This window comes from Capricornis sumatraensis, chromosome 21 (genome assembly GCF_032405125.1).
Source record: "Capricornis sumatraensis isolate serow.1 chromosome 21, serow.2, whole genome shotgun sequence".
In the NCBI taxonomy this organism is placed as follows: domain Eukaryota; kingdom Metazoa; phylum Chordata; class Mammalia; order Artiodactyla; family Bovidae; genus Capricornis; species Capricornis sumatraensis.
This window is the reverse complement of record NC_091089.1, coordinates 49,453,793-49,473,337: the sequence shown is the minus strand read 5'-3', so window position 1 is coordinate 49,473,337 and position 19,545 is coordinate 49,453,793. Positions and strand designations below refer to the sequence as shown.

Here is a 19,545-nt window from a genome sequence, read left to right as displayed (position 1 = left end):
CTTAGCAACTAAACAATAACAAGGGTCAATTCTTATGAATTGAGTTGTTAGAAACTAAGTCTTTTAATATGTGGATAGGGGATTGGGTGAAATCATTTGTGTTGAGAATCTGTAGTTTTTATAGGCCAAGGTTGAGTTTGATCAAGGAGAGAATGTTTCTCATCCAGTAATTTTAAGACCTGTTGTAAGGTCAGATCACCGAAGATGGCTGTTCTCTTTCTCTCTGTAACACCCTGCTCCACCAGGACCTGCTTCACCTACACCCTACACTAAGGACTGACCCACCCACACACTTGCCCCAACCCCAGCCAGTGACTGTTCTTGTTGAAGGAGCAGTGAAGGGCATGCCCCTCTGCTGGTTTCCCTGGTAACCCTGGTAACCAATCAGCCAAGGTGACAGACAATTGCTCTGTAACTGGTAATCCCCCTATCCCCACCCACCAACCCCACCATTCCCCAGGAATGAAGATTGCTGCCATATCTTGCCCACCTTGGGGTGTCACTCCAGGGCCTTGCTTTTGACAGTCAGTATTCCTGCTCCTGCCCCCTCATCCATTAAATCATTATTTCTGTTTCTGACTCCTGGGTTTTCCTTTGGTCTTGAACTCAGGCAAGCACAGTCCTTGGAGGCCTGTGGGGTGCAACTCAACCCATATTATTTCAGTTAAATTTTTATAAAAACTTGTATTTGCCTTTTTCATCTGTAAAACAGGAATTACTTATTAACATCTCATACAGCACTTGGGAGCATCTAGTACAGCGCTGTCCAGTGGAAATATTGGATGAGCCCCCATGTCATTATCAATAATCTCATTGCCACATTAAAAAATAGAAATAAACAATAAAAATTAATGTTTGCATTTTATTTACCTAATATAATCAAAACATTTCAACATGTAATCAATATTCTTAAATTATTGGGAGATTTTACGTTCTGTTTTCGTTCTGTGTATTTTACATTTACAACATTTCCGTTAGGGCCAGACACTATTCAAATGTTCGGTAAGCTGCCGCATTGGACAGCGCGGGTCTACACAGCTCAGCAGACACGCCCTACAGAGGTGAGCGTAGGGCGGGTCTTAGCCAGACGGGGCGGAGCTTCTCAGAGCCGGGGTTGGGGGGCGGAGCTTCTAGGAGCGCGTTTTGGGCCTCGCTGGCTGCCGTAGGAAGCGCCGGACCTGGCCGCGCCACGTCCCTTGCCGCCGGGGGAGAGGAATCAGTTGGGCCTCCGGGTGGGTGGCCATGGCCTTTACGTTGTACTCGCTGCTGCAGGCGGCCCTTCTCTGCGTCAATGCCATCGCCGTGCTTCACGAGGAGCGTTTCCTCAAGAACAGTGAGTCGGGCCGGTGGGCCGGACTGAGGGGGCGGCGGCGGAGCTTGGGGATCGCGGACCCGAGTAGGGCCGCGTGAGAGGACCACCTGGGCAGGGACTGACGGGCGGCCAAGGGCTCGCCCCTTCGGGGCCCTTCTTTGGGTGCGGAAGCCGAGCCACTCTCGTCTCACGAGAGTGAAGATTGTTCCATAAAATCAATTAGGGTTAGGGTTAGGGTCGGACCCCCGCTGGGTGCCAGCCCCCGGGGGTCGGGAAGCGGAAGATGAGTAGAGCCGGGGACGCCACTGCCTGCGACTAGTTTAGGCTAGGAATTTGGTACACGTTTCCATAGCTGCTTTTAACTGTCAATAATCTGAGGTGTGGGTTTTCAGTGAAAGAGGGAGGGGCGTGGCTCATTTGGAGCGTGGGTAGTTTGAAGAAGGAACTGATGAAGAGTCGTAGGGGTTCCTGGGCTTTGGAGATAAGAGGAAAGGAAGCCTGTTGGGATTATCACAACATCCAGGCATGCGCATTCCAAGAAAAATTTATTCAGTGCAGTTTATCGGGTGCCTGTGATGCGCCAGCCTAGAATCTGAGCGTACAGGGAAAACGGAAATTATGCCTACCGGGATCTCGCAATCCAGCGAGCTCCATGCCACTTGGGCAGGCTGCTTTTTTTCTGTCTGAGGCACCATTACCGCAGGATACTGCATGATGGTACATCATTTGTCACAGCGTGCGGAACATGTCAGTGTAGATCACTGAAACTCAAACCCATGAGCAAGATTGATTCGTTTCATTTATTCCTTCAGGAGAGATTTATTGAGCACAAATATGTGCCAGGCCCATGTAATAGGAGCTGAGGTTACAACAGTTATCTTACCCTTCTAATGGAAGTTACTCTAAGTAAAAACTGCTGCTGCTGCTGCTGCTGCTGCTAAGTCGCATCAGTCGTGTCCGACTCTGTGCAATCCCAGAGACGGCAGCCCACCAGGCTCCCCCGTCCCTGGGATTCTCCAGGCAAGAACACTGGAGTGGGTTGCCATTTCCTTCTCCAATGCATGAAAGTGAAAAGTGAAAGTGAAATCGCTCAGTCGTGTCCGACTCTTAGCGACCCCATGGACCGCAGCCTACCAGGCTCCTCCTCCCATGGGAGTTTCCAGGCAAGAATACTGGAGTGGGGTGCCATTGCCGTCTCCTAAGTAAAAACTGAAGAAGTACCAATAACAAGTATGCAGAATGTTACAAAAGAGATGTGTTGGGACATACTAACTTGTGAGTCTTTGAAATCTTGGAGGAAATATGTCTAACCGGAAACGTGAAATGTATCAGTAAACATTAGGTGAAGGGTCAGGGAGTGAGGAGTAAAAAGCTGGTGTGAAAATTGGAAAGGTCCTAAGCAGGGCAGTGATGTTACCAGATTTGTGTTATTTGCAAGATCTTTCTGGGTACTTTATGGAGAACAGACCAGAAGTGTAGAAGAGTGGATGTGGAAAGCACCATTTCAAATAGGGCAAGTAGATATTGTGAGTATACTACAAGTTGAATGGATATAAGAACAATAATGATACCTAATGCTTAACACTAACTGTGTGCCAGAATCTGTATCCAGTGCTTTACACATACTAACTTGTGTAACCCTTACAGGAACCCTGTGAGACAGGTACTGTTTTCATCCCTGCTTTACACGAAGTTGGAGGAAATGAAGAAATGGTAGCTGCAAGGGGATACGGGGATATGTTTTGTGGTGGTTTTGTTTTTAGGTGTCAGCAGCAACAGTGAGAACTAGTCAGGTTCTTTTGTTAAGTCAGTGCCATGAAAAACATGGGGAGAAAGTGAACACTGAAGCAAATATACAAATATACAAAAGACAGAAGAGATGTAAGAAGATATTCATATGCAGCATGTGGACCTTGGTTGACTTCTACTTCACACATCAACTGTAAAAAACATTTGGAAGATTCTCGTATGGACTAGATAACTAGATGATATTAAGGAATCACTGTACATCTTATTAGTGTGATAAAGATGCATACTGAAATGTTTAGGAGTGAAATACTATAGTACCAGCAATTTAATTTTAAAGAAATCAAGCAGAGAAAAAGATGAACCACATAAGGCCAAAAAAAAATCAATAATTTAAAAAATCATTGAATTATTTAGTTTTGGCTGTGCTAGGCCCTGGGTGCTGCACGGGCTTTCTCTAGTTGCGGTGTGCAGGCTTCTCAGTGCAGTGGCTTCTGCTGCTGCAAAGCATGGGCTCTAGAGGTGTGGGCTTCCATACTTATGGCTCCCAGGCTCAAGAGCTCAGGTGCAATAGTTGTGGCGCCGGGGCTTAGTTGCTCCATGGCACGTGGGTGGTTTCCAGATCAGGGATTGAACCTGTGTCTCCTGCATTGGCAGACGGATTCTTAACTACTGAGCCACGAGGGAAGTCCCCCAAGTCAACAATTATTACACAACGTTGTAAATCAACTATACTCCAATATAAAAGATGTAAAAAATCAAGTTATTAAATCTGAGTGATAAATATGTTTTAGAACTTTCATAATTAAAGGTTAGAAAAAAGAACGGCTAACAGGAAGGAAATAGTAATGAGAGAAAAATAAAAGATACAGGAGAGAAATGAGGTGATTGATAGCTCAAGGATTCTGAGAAGGTGGGTGGAGATGGGACCTAAGGTACACATGGAGGAGATGGCATACGTGGGAGGTGGGATACTTTCTTTATTGAAAAAGGAGGAAAAGTTAGCTGGAGAAGCAGGTTCCTAGATTTGGTGGCAGGAAGTTTTTCTCCATTCCTTAGAACAAATAGGCCAATCACTGTGACCAAGGTGAAAAGATGTAGCAGTGAGCATGACACACTGTCTTTGTTCTCAGAGAGGTAAAACAGATAAATAATTATACAGATAGTTGAGTCTAGGATAAATGCTTTGAAGGAAGAGAACTAGGTAAGAACCATGGGAATATAACCTCCTGGTTGAATTAGGACAGTGTTGGTTCCTAAGGAAATACCATTTAAAGCTAAGTCCTAGAATAGGAATAGGAATTAGTGTATTTTGGGTTACCTTTCAGACTTCTAAGTGGAGATGTCATGTAGGCATTTGTGTATACAGGTCTGGCACCCAGAAGGGAGGTTTGGGGAGGATTTACACATGGGGATTTTTAGTGTTGGCTGGCAATTTCAAACCGTTGGAATGAAGGCTGTTTCTCAGAGAGGTTCAAGGATTGAGTCCTGAAATTATTTATTCATGTCAGGGTTCTTGGTTGCAAGCAGCAAAAGCTGATTCTGGCTAATTAAGGAGAAGGAAATTTAATAAAAGATTTTTGGACAATAGAACAATGGAGCAGAGTGGAGAATCCAAATATAGACATATATTTATATGGACACTTAATAAAGGTAACAGCAGAGTGTGATAGGAAGGTCGATAAAAGATTCTGGGTTAACTGGATATTCAAAAAGAAGTAAATGAATCTTGACCCTCTGCTTCATGCTAAACACAAAAGTCAGTTGCAAGAACGTTGTAGATCTAAGTGGGAAAGGTAAAAATAAAGCTGGAAGAAAACAATTTTTTTTTTTTTCTGAAAGGGCCATATTAAAAATACATAGCAAGCTTTTGCAGTCCAGGAGACAGAATTGAGGCTATTAAGTGGAAATTAGCTGTTTATAAATGTAATACATCATTCTTTTTTTTCCCCCAGCTTTGAGATTGAATTGACGTATAACATTGTGTAAGACATATCTGTGATGATTTGGTACACAAATATATTGCAGAATGCTTACCACAGTAAGGTTGGTTAACATATCCTTCACCTTACATAATTATCATTTTGTTGTAGGTATTGTTTCAGTGAGAACATTTAACATTTACTTTCAGAGCAGCTTTCAAGTAAACAGTCCAGCGTGTTAACTGTGGTCACCATGCTGGACACTAGATCCCCAAATTGCTCATTTAGTAACTGAGAGTACCTTTTGACCAGTGTCTCCTGATTTCCCCCTCACTCGGCTCCTGGCAACCGCCATACTGCTGTCTCTTTCTGTGAGTTCAGTGGTTTTAGATCCCACATACAGGTGAGAGAGTACAGTAGTAGTCTTCCTCTGAGTTGTTTCAGTTAGCATAGTGACCTCAGGGTCCATCTGTGTTGTCACATATGTCAAGCTTTCCTTATTTGTGGCTGAATAACATTTCACTGTATACATACATTACATTTTCTGTATTCATTCATTTGTGAGTGAATACTTAGATTGTTTGCATGTCCTGGCAATTGTGATTAGTGCTGCAGTGAACATAGGAGTGAAAATATCTCTTCAAGATAATGATTTCATCTCTTTTGGATCAATACCCAGAAATGGGATTACTAAATGTGTTTCTGTTTTAAATTTTTTGAGGAACCTTCATCCTGCTTTCCATAGTGCAGCTGTACAAATTTACATTCCTGTGGACAGTGCACAAAGGTTCCCTTTTTCCCACATCCTTGCCAGCATTTATTGTCTCTTGTTTTTTTGGTAATAGCCGTTCTAACAAGTGTGAGGTGATATTTCACTGTGGCTTTGACTTGCATTTCTCTGATGAATAGTGATGTTGAATACATTTTCACGTACTTGCTGTCCATTTTTATGTCTTTGGAAAAATATCTATTCAAGTCCTCTACCCACTTTTAACCAGACTATTTGGAAATACAATTATTAATGGAGAGCACTTCCAAAATGTTGGTGTGAGAACCTCCACTGGACCCTCTTTTCAATGAAACCACTATAACTAGTGAATATTATTTAAAAAACAAACATTCAGAGTCACCGGGAATTGTCATAAGAGTATACAACAAACAGAGAAACTTTTTTTCTGCCAAGAAAATCTATTAAAGCTCAGTAAGAGCAGTAAGTCTCTCAGTGAGAACATCCAATTCTCCCTCCTCCCCCACTGGGGGTGGGGTGGGGGGAGGAAATAATAAAGATTACAGTGAAAATTAATGAAATACAGACCAGAAAAACAATAAAGAGAATTAACAAAACTAAAAGCTAGTTCTCTCAGAAGATCAACAAAATTGGCAAACATTTACCTCGACTGAGAAAAAACCGACTCAGATGACTAAAGTCAGTGATGAAAGGAGACATCACTACCTTAGAGAATGAAAAGGATTTTAAGGGAATGGTGTGAACAACTGTATGCCAACAAATTAGATGATTTAGATGAAACGGACAAGTTTCTAGAAAGACCACAAACTATAGAACTGACTGATTAGACCTATAACATGTAAAGAGATTGAGTTAGTAGTTTAAAAACTTTCAACAAAGGAAAACCCAGGCTTCATTGCTGGACTCTGTCAAACATTTAAAGAAAACTTAATACCAAAATAGAGAGGAGAGAGGACATCCCAACTCATGCCTTGAGGCCCATATTAACCTGGTATGAAAACCAGACACAGCACAAGAAAAGAAACCCCAGACCAGTATCTCTGATGAATATAAACATGAAAATTCTGTGCAGAACACTGGCAAACGAAACCAGGTGGGATTTACCCCAGGAGTGTAGGGTTGATTTAACCTTTTAAAATCAATTTGATTCATCATATTAGTAAAATAAAAATCACATGGTTATAACAGATGCAGAAAAAAATTTGACAAAACCCCATACCCTTTCATGGAGAAGGAAATGGCAACCCACTCCAGTACTCTTGCCTGGAGGGTCCCATGGATGGAGGAGCCTGGTGGGCTGCAGTCCATGGGGTCGCTAAGAGTCGGACATGACTGAGCAACTTCACTTTCACTTTTCACTTTCAGGCATTGGAGAAGGAAATGGCAACCCACTCCAGTGTTCTTGCCTGGAGAATCCCAGGGACGGGGGAGCCTGGTGGGCTGCCGTCTATGGGGCCACACAGAGTCAGACACAACTGAAGCGACTTAGCATACCCTTTCATGATAAAACATTCGAGAAACAATCTGATAAAGAACATCTATGAAAACCCCCCAGTGAGAGTTGTGTGAGCCTAAATAATAGAGAAATTCCTAAAGGAGGTAGATCTTAACAGTCAGTCAGGAGACTCCCCTGGTGGTCCAGTGGCTAAGATGCCATGCTCCCAATGCAGGGGGCCTGGGTTCAGTCCCTGGGCTAAAGATTCCATGTGCTGCAGCCAAGACCTAATGCAGCTAAATAAGTAAATATTAAAAAACAAAAAACCAGTAAGTCAGATTTGCATCAGTGTACAGAGAAATGAGGGCTTCTCTGGTGGCTTAGCGGTAAAAAATCTGCCTGTAGTACGGGAGACACAGGTTCAATCCCTGAGTCAGAAAATCCCCCTGGAGAAGGAAATGACAACCCACTCCAGTATTCAGAGCAGTCTGTGAGGCTACAGTGCATGGGGCGTCGAGTCAGACATGGCTCAGCAACTAAACCACCACCACAGAGAAATGAACAAGGTATTCCTTAGGCCTTCCATATGATAGACATAGATGAGCGTGGCAGTTTATAAAACATTGAAGAAACTCTATAGATGTATGTTTCTATTTAAATATATATTACTGAAAAGCATTTGTTTAATTTCGTCAAGGGTTAAATGGAAATTATTGTGTTGAATTGGGAATTATATTGAACCAGGAGAGATTAGTCTAAGTATACTAGATCATTCACTTCAGCAGTACTCTTTTTGATCAAGGTAATTTTTTCAAACTTACATTAGTAGAGTTCTTGGGTGGTTTATTAGGTACTTTTACATTTATGATAGCACTGCAAACTTGGTGACACAAAATAAAGCATGTTCATTTTCTTTCATAGAAATCGAAACTGATCTCAAAGAACCTGAGGTTTGCCAGTGGCCTCAAAACTGTAGTTAATACTTTTTCTTCAAAATATATCTAGCTGAGGATTGTTGACTGAACCTGGATGGATTACCCTTTTGTGTGTGACTTTTTGAAGTCTGGGCAGGGGAAGAACATTATGTGGTGTTTACAGTTAGTAACTTTTTCTATTTAAGTTCATTCCTGAGATTGGCAGCAACAGCTGCTGGCTGGTCTTATCACTTGTTTTCTGCTGGGCCCTCCAGCTAAGGACAAGAAAGCTGCAGAGTTCAGTCTTTATCCTCTATTCTTCTAAAGCAATTATTTTCAACTCTTTCAAGTTTTAAATCATTGACCTACTATTGTGAAAGGGTTTAGCACAGTCATTCTTGTGTAAGCGCAAATACACACATACTTCCCTTCTCCGCCTCTCACATCTCCAGCCAATTATTGGTAATATCAGTATTCCATATTTAATATGACTATGCATATTACAGCTGAACAGTAAAAAAAAATCATAATTTTATTCTTCTAGTTGATTTGTGGTTCAAGTGTAGAATTCTAGATTGGAACCACTTTTTCTAAAGTTCTAAGGACATTATTCCATTTAATTTTGTCATTTCCTTTATTGATGTTAAGTCTAATGCCATTCTGATTCCTGACTCTTTGTAGGTAGAGACCCTTTAGGGTATTCTCTTTATCTTTGCGTGCACAGTCACTTCAGTCATATCTGACCCTTTGCGACCCTATGTTCTGTAGCCCACCAGGCTCCTCTGTTCATGGGATTCTCCAGGCAAGAATACTGGAGTGGGTTGCTGTGACCTCCTCCAGAGGATCTTCCCAACCCAGGAGGTGAACCCCCATCTCTTACATCTCCTGCATTAGCAGGAAGGTTCTTTACCACTAGCACTACCTTGGAAGCCCTTTTATCTTTAGAGGTCTGAAATTTTACAATAATGTGGCAGTCTATGGGTCTCCTTTTCATTCATTGGGCTGTACCCTGATTGGGCCCATTTGGCCTAAAGGCTCATATCCCTCAGTTCTGGGATATCATCTCTTAATATGTGATTGATAATTCTTCTAAAAGCTTTTATTGGAGTAGAGTTGATATATAGCGTTTGTGTTAGTTTCAGGTGTACAGCAAAGTGAATCAGTTACATCCTTTTTTTTTTTAAGATTCTTTTCCCATTAGGCCATTATAGAGTGTTGAGTAGAGTTCCTTGTGCTATACAGCAGGTTCTTATTATCTTATTTTTTATATATAGTAGTATGTTTATGTTAACCCTAATATTTCTCAGATTATCCCTCCCCCATCCCTTGGTAATGATAAATTTGTTTTCTACATCCATGACTGTACTTATATTTTGTAGTTCATTTGTACCCCCCCTTTTTTTTGACTCCACATATAAGTGATATCATAGTGATATGTCTTTCTGACTTCACTCAGTGTGACAAACCGTCTCTAGGACCGTCCTTGTTGCTGCAGATGGCATTATTTTGTTCTTATGGCTGAATAGTATTCCGTTGTATATATGCACCATGTCATCTTTATCCATTCCTCTGTTGATGGACACTGATGTTGCTTCCATGTCCTGGCTGTTGAACATTGGGGTGCATGTATCTTTTTGAATTATGTTTTTCTCTGGGTATATGCCTAGGAGTGGGATTGCTGGATCATATGGTAGTTCTATTTTTAGTTTTTAAGGAATCTCCATACCGTTCTCCATAGTGGCGTAGTGACTGTATCAGTTTACATTCCCACCAACAGTGTAAGAGGCTCCCCTTTTCTTCACACCCTCTCCAGCATTTATTGTTTGTAGATTTTTTGATGATGGCCATTCTGACCTGTGTCAGTTAATACCTCATTGTAGTTTTGACTTCCTTTTCTCTTGATAATTAATGATGTTGAACATCTTTCTGTGTGCTTTTTGGCAGCCTCATTAGATAAATTTTCCTGTTTTTTCTTTGCTCTTTCTGGAACTCCAGTTATTTTGACATATTGATACCCCTTTTTTATGTTTTTCTTGTCTTGTAGGTGTCTTCAGCTTAGTGTGTCAGCCTCTTTTGAACTTTTTGTGCTGATAGAGCAAGAACAAGTGCTCCTTTTTTACGTTCCCTTTTTCATGGCATCTTGTTCTCTGAGTTTTGTAGCTACAGTAGTTTTTCTCTAAGGATGTTCGTTGTTTTTTTTTTTTTTTTAATGAACTTCTTGCATTCTTTCTTCCTCAGAGCCTTCTTTTCTGGCTTACTCTATCCTACCATGTTCAGAATCGTTCCGTCTTGACTGTCAGTTCATTCTAAAGAGTAAACCTTGAGAGGCTCTTTGGAAGCTCTGTGTATATGGTTGGGATTTACTCACCAGTGGGCGTCCCAGTTAAATATGCCGTTTCATTAAAGCCCCCTGTATATCACTAACTGAAGTCTTCCTGGGCAGCTGGTCAATTTCCAGAGTAATTGTGCAACTTCCTGTCTGCAGAATGTAAGTATTCTTATGTTCCAGACTTATGTGATACACAAGCAGGGAAAGCCGGCAGGAGTCTGACACTTGGGTTTGTAGACCTTAATTAATTCAGTCCACCTTCCCGAGATTTCCCCAGGTCTGGAGCTTCCCTGCTTCAGTCTCCACTGAGAATAAACCTGTCTCCTGAGGGGTTAAGAGAGAGAGAAACTCTTCCCATCAGTTCAGTCTAGGGAAGGGGAGGCAGGGATGAGTGGCGCTTACTGCTCCTGTGGGGACTTTCAGTTAGTCCTCCTGTGTTTCCAAAACTGCGTCACCCTCACTGGCATTTTGAAGTTTCTCTCAAGTTTTCTGGATTCTCGGCACGATTCGCCTCAGTTTTTTATTGTGTGCTCCCTGGAGGTTTAGGTTTCCGTTTTCTCTGCTAAGTCAGTTATTGTCTATCTTTTTGTTGTTCGGATTAACTTCTCTTGCCTGGAGACTTCTTTCTTATTACTCTTGTAAGCTCAGTGGTAAGAGAATCCACCTGCCAGTGCAGGAGACACAGGAGATGTGAGTTGGATTCCTGGGTCGGGAAAGTCCCCTGGAAATGGCAACCCACTCCAGTCTTCTTGCCTAGAAAATTCCATGGACAGAGGAGCTACAGTCCACGGGGTCGCAAAGAGTTGGACATACACTAATGTCTTATTAGTAGATTTCGGGAGAAGTCTAAGTTAAAAGTGTGTGTCCATTGATAGGGTTCAGGATATGCTACTCCCAAATAAGTCACTGTGGCGTGTTGAACATCTTAAGGTGAAGGAGTTAGAGAAAACACCAGAAGCAGAGCAATCACCCCACCCTCCCCCCGACTGCCCCTTCTTTCCTGAAAGCAGGAGATAAGTTTCTCATGTGAAAGGTATCCTCCCCATACCAGAAGGAAGAGAGACATTCTTAGCACCAGAGACAGGGAACTGAGGGCCAGACAGACTGTATTACTTTATTATGTTACCCATAGCCCAAATGCCTTTTCTTGTTAATTCTTCACAAATTTATTCCATTGTCTAAAACATAGAAAAGTTTCCTGTTATGCTCACTTTTTAGGTCTTCATTTTCTTGTGAAGACTCCCAGGTACATGTAAAACCTTAATAAACTTTGTATGCTTTTCTGTTAATGTCTTTGTCAGTTTAATTTTCAGACATAACCAAGGACCCTAAGAGGGTCAAGGAAACATTCTTCCTTACAGTAACCATTATGTTTACCTGAACCAGGCTGCTTTCTTACTGTGCAGAGTTGTTAAGTAGGTTTATATGAGCAAGACTAATCTAGTTTGGAAAATAATACAACTGGTGGTGGTGGCCATTCTGCGTTTTATGTCTTTTCAAGACACGATTATGAAATAATTTTCACCACATTATAAGTAGTTAAAGGCTGGTACTACACCTCTGAACTTAGATGACAAAAAGAGAATTGCCATATAGTGGAGAATACTGATTTGAGCTACCTAGAAAAGTGAGAGAAAGAAAATACCTAGAAAGTATGTGGGAGAAAGAAATTATAGTATAACTTGTTATATAGTAAAAGTAAATGTTGGAGAAACAGCATAAATATATTTGCTTGCCAGAGATCCAGAAGTAGGAAGCAAGCAAAATGCAGGTTTGAGATTGTTTTTCACTTGGAGAGATGTATGCATTTAATGTTGGAGGATTTCTTCCTCCCTCCCTCAAAGCTACAACTGAATGATTGGTTTGTGTTACACTTTGTGTATCTTAAAAATAAAGAAACATGGTTCTTTGGAAACGATCTTAGGGTTTACTATACCTTTCTTTATCCAAAGTTAACTTGGTTTGCTATAAATTCAGTTTAATTCCACAAATATATATTAAGTACTTGCTCCGGGGTGGAGGAGAAGGGAAAGGTAAAGAAAGACTAAATTTAGTTCTAGGAATTTATAATATGACTTACAATCAGTAGTTACTGTTTGGGTAAAACAAGTTTTATTATGACATAGAGGGAAATTAGGAAAGGCCTTGACTTTAAAGTCAGACGGACCTGGATTACTTTGCCAACAAAGGTCCATCTAATCAAGGCTATGGTTTTTCCAGTGGTCATGTATGGATGTGAGAGTTGGACTATAAAGAAGGCTGAGCACTGAAGAATTGATGCTTTTGAACTGTGGTGTTGGAAAAAACTCTTGAGAGTCCCTTGGACTGCAAGGAGATCCAACCAGCCCATCCTAAAGGAGATCAGTCCTGAATATTCATTGAAAGGACTGATGCTGAAGCTGAAACTCCAATACTTTGGCCACCTGATGTGAAGAAATGACTCATTTGAAAAGACCCTGATGCTGGGAAAGATTGAGGGCGGGAGGAGAAGGGGACGACAGAGGATGAGATGGTTGGATGGCATCACCAACTTGATGGACATGGGTTTGGGTGGACTCTGGGAGTTGGTGATGGACAGGGAGGCCTGGCGTGCTGCGGTTCATGGGGTTGCAAAGAGTCAGACACGACTGAGCAACTGAACTGAACTGAGACCTGGATTCAAAAGCTGCCTTTAACATGTATAGCAGTTAGTGGGAATTGAGTGTGAATAGCAATACTTGGAGGGTTGTGGTATGATACAGGGCTAGGATGTTAATTTAAGGAGCTTCTAACTTCACTCAGTAGACGATGGAAATCATCACACATTGTGAGCTAGAAAGATCTGGCCCTTTAAGGGAGAAAGAGGTTGAGATGAAATTGCAGAGGCATCTATTGAGAGTCTGGCCAAAGATGGTAGAGGCTGTGATATTAACCACTGTGATGGAGGCTGAACTCTGGGAGCTCGAAACGAGTAACACCTCTGTGGACTAGGAAGGCTGTGAGCACAGGTAGCTAGCTCTTGAAGGGTGAGTGGGAGTCAAAACATACCTATTCTGTTGTGAACTTGAGTTTTATACCGTAGCATATCTCAGTATTGATGTGACCAAAAAAGCAATCATTATTTAACCTTTATTTTAACCAAGTAAAAGTTGATTAAGCGATATGAAATCTTGCTACCTGATACTTGGTTCTTTCACGTATAAAATAAAAACTTTTTCTCCATCTTCAGGTTAAAGGGTTAGCGTGTCAGGAATTAATTAAGCCCTGTAGTCATAGGAGATTAAAAAAATACCTAGTCATATGAGATATGAGAAGTGGACCTGAAATAAGGACAAGGGAAGGACATTGCAGAAATGAGGATGTATGAGCCTCTAGTAGAATGTGTAAGGCAATAAAAAAAAGATGAACAAATAAAGGTAAAGAAGTAATGATTTATATTATCAGGAAAATGATAGAAGGTAAAAGATTCATTTACTAAAAATAAATGGGATTAGAGTTAGATAGTAGGCTAAATTCCTCACCTCAAAATTGAGAAATGAGGAGGAATGATCAAGTTAAAAAGATACACCTCTGTTGGCATGCTATGAAGGCCTGTCCAAGCTGTGAACAGGTTTGTATTAACATTTCCCCAGGTGAACACATAGTGAAACTTAGATACAACACCTTTATACTAATAATTACATTGGGTTTTATGAATTCTGAGTTGAACTGATGTATTATTCAACTTGACAGTATGCTTTGGTTCTCAGTTCTGACCTGAAAAATGTTTTGTTTAAAAAAGAAGAAAGAAAAGAGTTAGGTTGTCACAACAGTCATCTTTACTGAATTTAGTGCCATGGAATAATTTACTAGGCTGTAGTTTATTTTATAAAATTAAAAGGGAAATTAAATGTGCTGCTTATCAAAAGTAAAAAATATACTCTAAAATTTTTAAATCATATGATATATTTTATGTCTTTAACAGAGAATCAGAGTTATGTTTTAGAAGGTGACTAATGAGGGAGCAAGGCAAGTGCATAATAAATTTTAACACAGCTTATCATCTTTATGTTATGCAGTTGGCTGGGGAACAGACCAGGGAATTGGAGGATTCGGAGAAGAGCCAGGAATTAAATCTCAGCTAATGAACCTTATTCGATCTGTAAGAACCGTGATGAGAGGTAAGAAGCAAAACTAGTAGAACACCCTTTCACTTTAATTTTGTGGTTTAAGTAGCAAAACTTCCAAGTGTGAATGTCATTTTTAGTGGGAACATTTTTCTGTTTGACTTGGCTTTCCCGCTTAAAAAGTCACTAGTTTCTTTCCTCTCTTGCCTTTTCTCTCTGTTTAAGCCAACTGATGCAGATGGAGTGCTCAGCCATGTGATGTTTCTTTGCTACCTGTATGTCACCTCTCGGGGTTGAAAGACATTAGTGTTCTTGCCTTTTAGAAGTTCTTTTTGCTTCTAAGTAGAAAAGTTATCTAGAGTCCTGTAAGACTTTCAAGAGAAAAATGCAGGCCCCATGTCTGTTATTTTATTAGAAAATATTTTAGAACAACTCGGGAGTTCAAAACCTTTTATTAGAAACTATTAAAATTAGTCTCTTACTACCTCTACCTCTGTCTGTCTGTTAGCTGCTTTCATCACAGCTTTGGGTAGAATGATAAATAAGTTCATTCTTCATTTAGTGATGAAGCTACAGAATCTTCTTTGCACTATGTTTCTAATGTCAGATGTCGCTGGTGACCCTGTGGGTCTACTCCTGCCCGGGTCCAGGTTGCTTGTGTTCCCGGAGCTGCTCCAGCACTATCCCCAGATTACTTTGTATTGATCTAGTTGTGCCAGTGTGACCCTTATCCCAGTCACACAAGCCCTCTTTCAAATAAGTTTTGGATTTTATGATCCAATGCATGTTTGAATGTTGCTATGTGATAAGGATTTGCAATGTGATTCTGATGACATTCTGTATTTCTACCTTCCTGATGCTAGTAACTATGACTTAGTTTTTTTCTGATTTGTTTAATAATTAAATGTTTTTTCTTTGCAGTGCCATTGATAATAGTAAACTCAATTGCAATTGTATTACTTTTACTATTTGGGTGAAGATCAATGGGGGAAATGGAGACTCCGAAGACAACCTGCTGGCAGAAGTTATTACTTCAGTCTTTATTGAAGTATACATATCTTAGCTGGTTCTCCTTGGACTTGACAAAAATGTAAACCTTACAATAAAACCAGAGTCCCTATTTATCTGATTTTTTAAAATGTTGCACTTACAGTTTTATTGTAAAAAGATCAGATCATCAGAGGCCATAACTATCGAGGATTGGAATAACATTTGATTGCTGACTGCTGATAAAAGTTCATGCTACGGAAAAGACTGTTAAAAGGGTGCAGGACTGTCACTTCTGTGTTTTTAGAGATTCCTCTCTTTGACTTCTCAGGGATGAATTTTTTTTCAAAGTTCTTGTAACTTAGTTATGATGTGAGAACGATTATCCTCCTAGATAAAATTTAAAGGATTTTAAAAATATAAAATGTTAGGTAATCTGGATTGTTTTATTTTGAACTCATTGGTTAAGTATTCTGTCTGTATACTGTCTCCGCTATGAAAAATTCAAATCCATAGTAACTATTGAGGAGCAATACTCTGATTTCTGGGAGAGTTCTAATTTTCTTAAGTTGGATAGTCACATGTTGATTGTGTTTTTAAGTTTCATTTTAAGTTTGATTCATGCATTTGTTATTTTATTAATTGGCCTGAATGATGAGACCAGATCAGTATCCACATATTTCCAAAGGTTAAAGAAAAATCTGTATAGAAAAGTCTATGCCCTTTTTAACAATGATGACTTATTTTTTAAAATCAGCATAAATAGTAGCCTGTAAGAGCAATCCTAAACAATCACCATTAAACCACACTATGTAAGAAGACTTTATTGTTAAGCATTTACCTCCCCAAATTATCACGTTTATTGGAGTAGCACATTAAGGGGTGTGATTGGTGATTCTTCATTCTGTCAGTCACTAGAGCATTCATGGTGGATAAATTGTCTTTTGTTTTGTTTTTATGTCTTAGACCATCCCATATTTGTTTACCCCATAATACCGTTTTATGCAGAAAGATTAAGACAATGTAAATGGTTTTTCTGGAAATTAGTAAATAATGCTTTAAAAGGGGTGGAAAGGCATCTGTGTTTAAAAGAGAACATTTGTAAATAAAATTCAATTTCCAAGTCAAACACTTGTTTCTGTACCTTAGTATATACCTGTCAGCTTAATCTTATTTTGTGTGTAATACTTACTCTATGTGTTCTTTGCTCTAAAATCATTGAACACAGATTTAATGAGTTTCTTTTTTCTTCAATGAATTAACAGCATTGCTGACATATATCAGGACAACTCATGAACAATTCTGATTCTATGACTTAAGGACAGGTTATTAGATGCCTGTTGGCCATGCCTGAGCTGGAGATGGAAGATCTCTGAGTAGCTGAACCAAAGAAGTTGATGAGGGATCCTTAGTTGATTTGTTGCCTAATGGGAGTAACTAACATATTTTGCACTTAAAGGCAATTTAAGAATCTGACACATGAATTTGAATTTAAGCTGTTGAACAGATTCAGAAGTAGCAGTTAACTGAGGGCACTCCTGTTTCTCCACAGGCAATGAGCCATATAGAATTTTAAAGAGAAAGAAGAGACCTTGGCCTGATAGCACTTTATTGTAGATGTTACAACACACTTATTTACTCATTTAATGTTGAGATACTGTCCAAGTTCACCTTTCAATGGAGAGCAGTCACAGCAGGGCAGGATCAGAGTATTCTGTAGCAAAGTGGTTCTGAGGAAAGTGCAACATGGGCATCAAAGTATTTCCTCTCTAGGAGCTTCCCTGGTGGTCCAGTGCTTAAGCATCTGCCTTCCAATGCAAGGGACACAGGTTTGATCCCAGGTACGGTCGGATCCTACATGCCATGGAGTAACTAAGTCTATGCGCCACAGCAACTGAACCTGTGCTCTAGACTCCTCACGCTGAAATCACTGAAGCCTGCTGGCCTAGAACCTGTTCTCCGCAACAAGAGAAGCTTCTGCAAAAAGAAATCAGCACACAACTAGGGAGTAGTTCCCACTCTGCAACTAGAGAAAGCCTGCTCACAGCAACGAAGACCCACCACCGCCAAGTAATAAGTCTTTAAAAGATGAAAGGAAAAAAAGAGCTTTCTCCCTAAAGGCCTCTTACACAGTTCTAGCTCTACTGTGCCTGAAAAGAGGTCTGTAAACTTTCACAGGTTAACCCTGGTTTCCCCAGGGAAGTTGCGATGCAGTAACATTAGTGTCTTATTTTAGTAGAAAGTAACTTAAGTGCCTGCCTGCCTGCCGACATCTTCCCACTTAGCCATTCTTAGGATTAACAATCTGTGATTATTTTGGACTCCAAATACCTATAGTGTTAATGGTCTTGTGTATTCTGACCCTGTGTCTATATGCCTATGACCTAGGATGAAGGATCTTGACTGTAGTCTGTAGATACTCAAATTCATAGCCTAGTCCTTAATCAAGTGGTTTTCAAACTTCGATTGTTAACAGCAGAACTGGATTTCCAAAAGAATAATAATGTAGAAGTGTAATCTTCTAGTATCTTAAACAGATGGCAGACCTCCCTGGTGGTCCAGTAGTTAAGAATCTGCCTTGCAATGCAGGGGACACAGGTTTGATCCTTGGCCGGGGAATTAAGATCCCACAGGCTTCAGGGCACCTAAGCCCATGTGCCACAATGAAGAACCCACAGGCTGTAATGAACACCCAGCACAGCCAGAAATAATAAAACAGATGGGAGCAGGTCCATTTTTGTATATCAGTTGAAGCAGGAATGAGACTCAGGCCCACTGTTCAGCATCCACTCTTAACAAGCTTCCTAAGGTTCTTCCACCAAACCCTAAGCTTTCAAAAATATGGTTATGAAGTATTAAAAAAAAAACCAACAACCCTGCTTTTTGTAGAGTAGGCATGGTGATCTGTGCCCTGTAGATATTTGTTATCACGTGTGTATATATGTGTATACTCATGAAGTGACCTGAGACAAGGCAATATATCTGAGTGAAATAGGAGGCAGGATATTGCCAGTATATCAGCCAGAACTATTTATCATATGGCTTAAATAAACTTCCTAAGACCTCAGTTGTTTTGGTTGCTTCATCTGTAAAATTGGTCAATAATTGTTTCAGACCAGACATCTGTTACAGATTTCATGTGTGTGTGTGTGTGTGTGTGTGTGTGTGTGTGTGTGTGTGTAGCGCATGCATGCGCACACGAGTCATCTTTACCAGGTCACTAACCTTTGATCCTAGATAAAAAAGATGTTCTGAAATGTTTTTTTTGTGTGTGAAATAAGTTACTTTCCTACTGACTTGTAACCAAAGTTATTACCAATAATAAAATTTTGATACCAAGCATAATGGAAATCTTTTTTGCTAAAATTTTCCTTGGCCTCTGATTGGTCATTAGATGTCAGATATTGTGAAAACACAAGGTCCTGGGACACATACTGGACAGTATCCACAGACAGTCATGATCAAGATAAATTAGATACCCATGATGAATTTAAGTTTAGGAATTCTATTCCTTTTATTCTAGTTCTGATGCTGTCTTATTTACATCTCTACTCCTCTGGGGTTTTGTCCCATGTTTTTCTTTTGAGGTCCCATCCCATCTTGACTCATCTTGCCCTTTGGCAGGCAAAGTCATTTGAATCTTTTGTGAAGAGGAAGCCATTAGTCATGGTCTATTATTCCACATCTCAGTGAAAGACACCATACCACCCAATTGCCCAAACCCAGGAACCTAGTAATCCACCTTGACGCCTTCCTCTCCCTTACCCTTAACCTAATCTTCCACCAATTTCTGACTGCTTACCTCCTAAAGATCTTGAATTTGTTTGCTTTGTTTCCACACAGTTTAAGCATCTCTCTTGTAGCCTTGCAGTAAAATTCTTATCCAGTCTCACATACATTTTGGCACCTCTCCCATCTGTTCCATATTTCAGCCAAAGTAAGTGTTTAAAAAAATACATGCTTTGATATTACCTACTTAAAATCCTTTGGTGGTGGTTTAATTTGATCAAACACACACAGCTCCTAGTTCTGAAGGTGAAACTAGGAATAGTTTACATTTCCTTCTA

At 40.2% G+C, this 19,545-nt stretch overlaps 1 protein-coding gene across 1 annotated transcript; it reads left to right on the top strand.

Moving 5' to 3' along the window:
* The first annotated feature begins 1,189 nt into the window (after nt 1-1,189).
* Nucleotides 1,190-16,587, top strand: IER3IP1 (immediate early response 3 interacting protein 1). The gene is made up of 3 exons (XM_068993603.1): nt 1,190-1,333; nt 14,444-14,545; nt 15,413-16,587. The coding sequence occupies exons 1-3, from the start codon at nt 1,243-1,245 to the stop codon at nt 15,466-15,468; spliced, it is 249 nt and encodes an 82-aa protein (XP_068849704.1). The 5' UTR covers nt 1,190-1,242; the 3' UTR covers nt 15,469-16,587.
* The last annotated feature ends 2,958 nt before the right edge of the window (nt 16,588-19,545 follow it).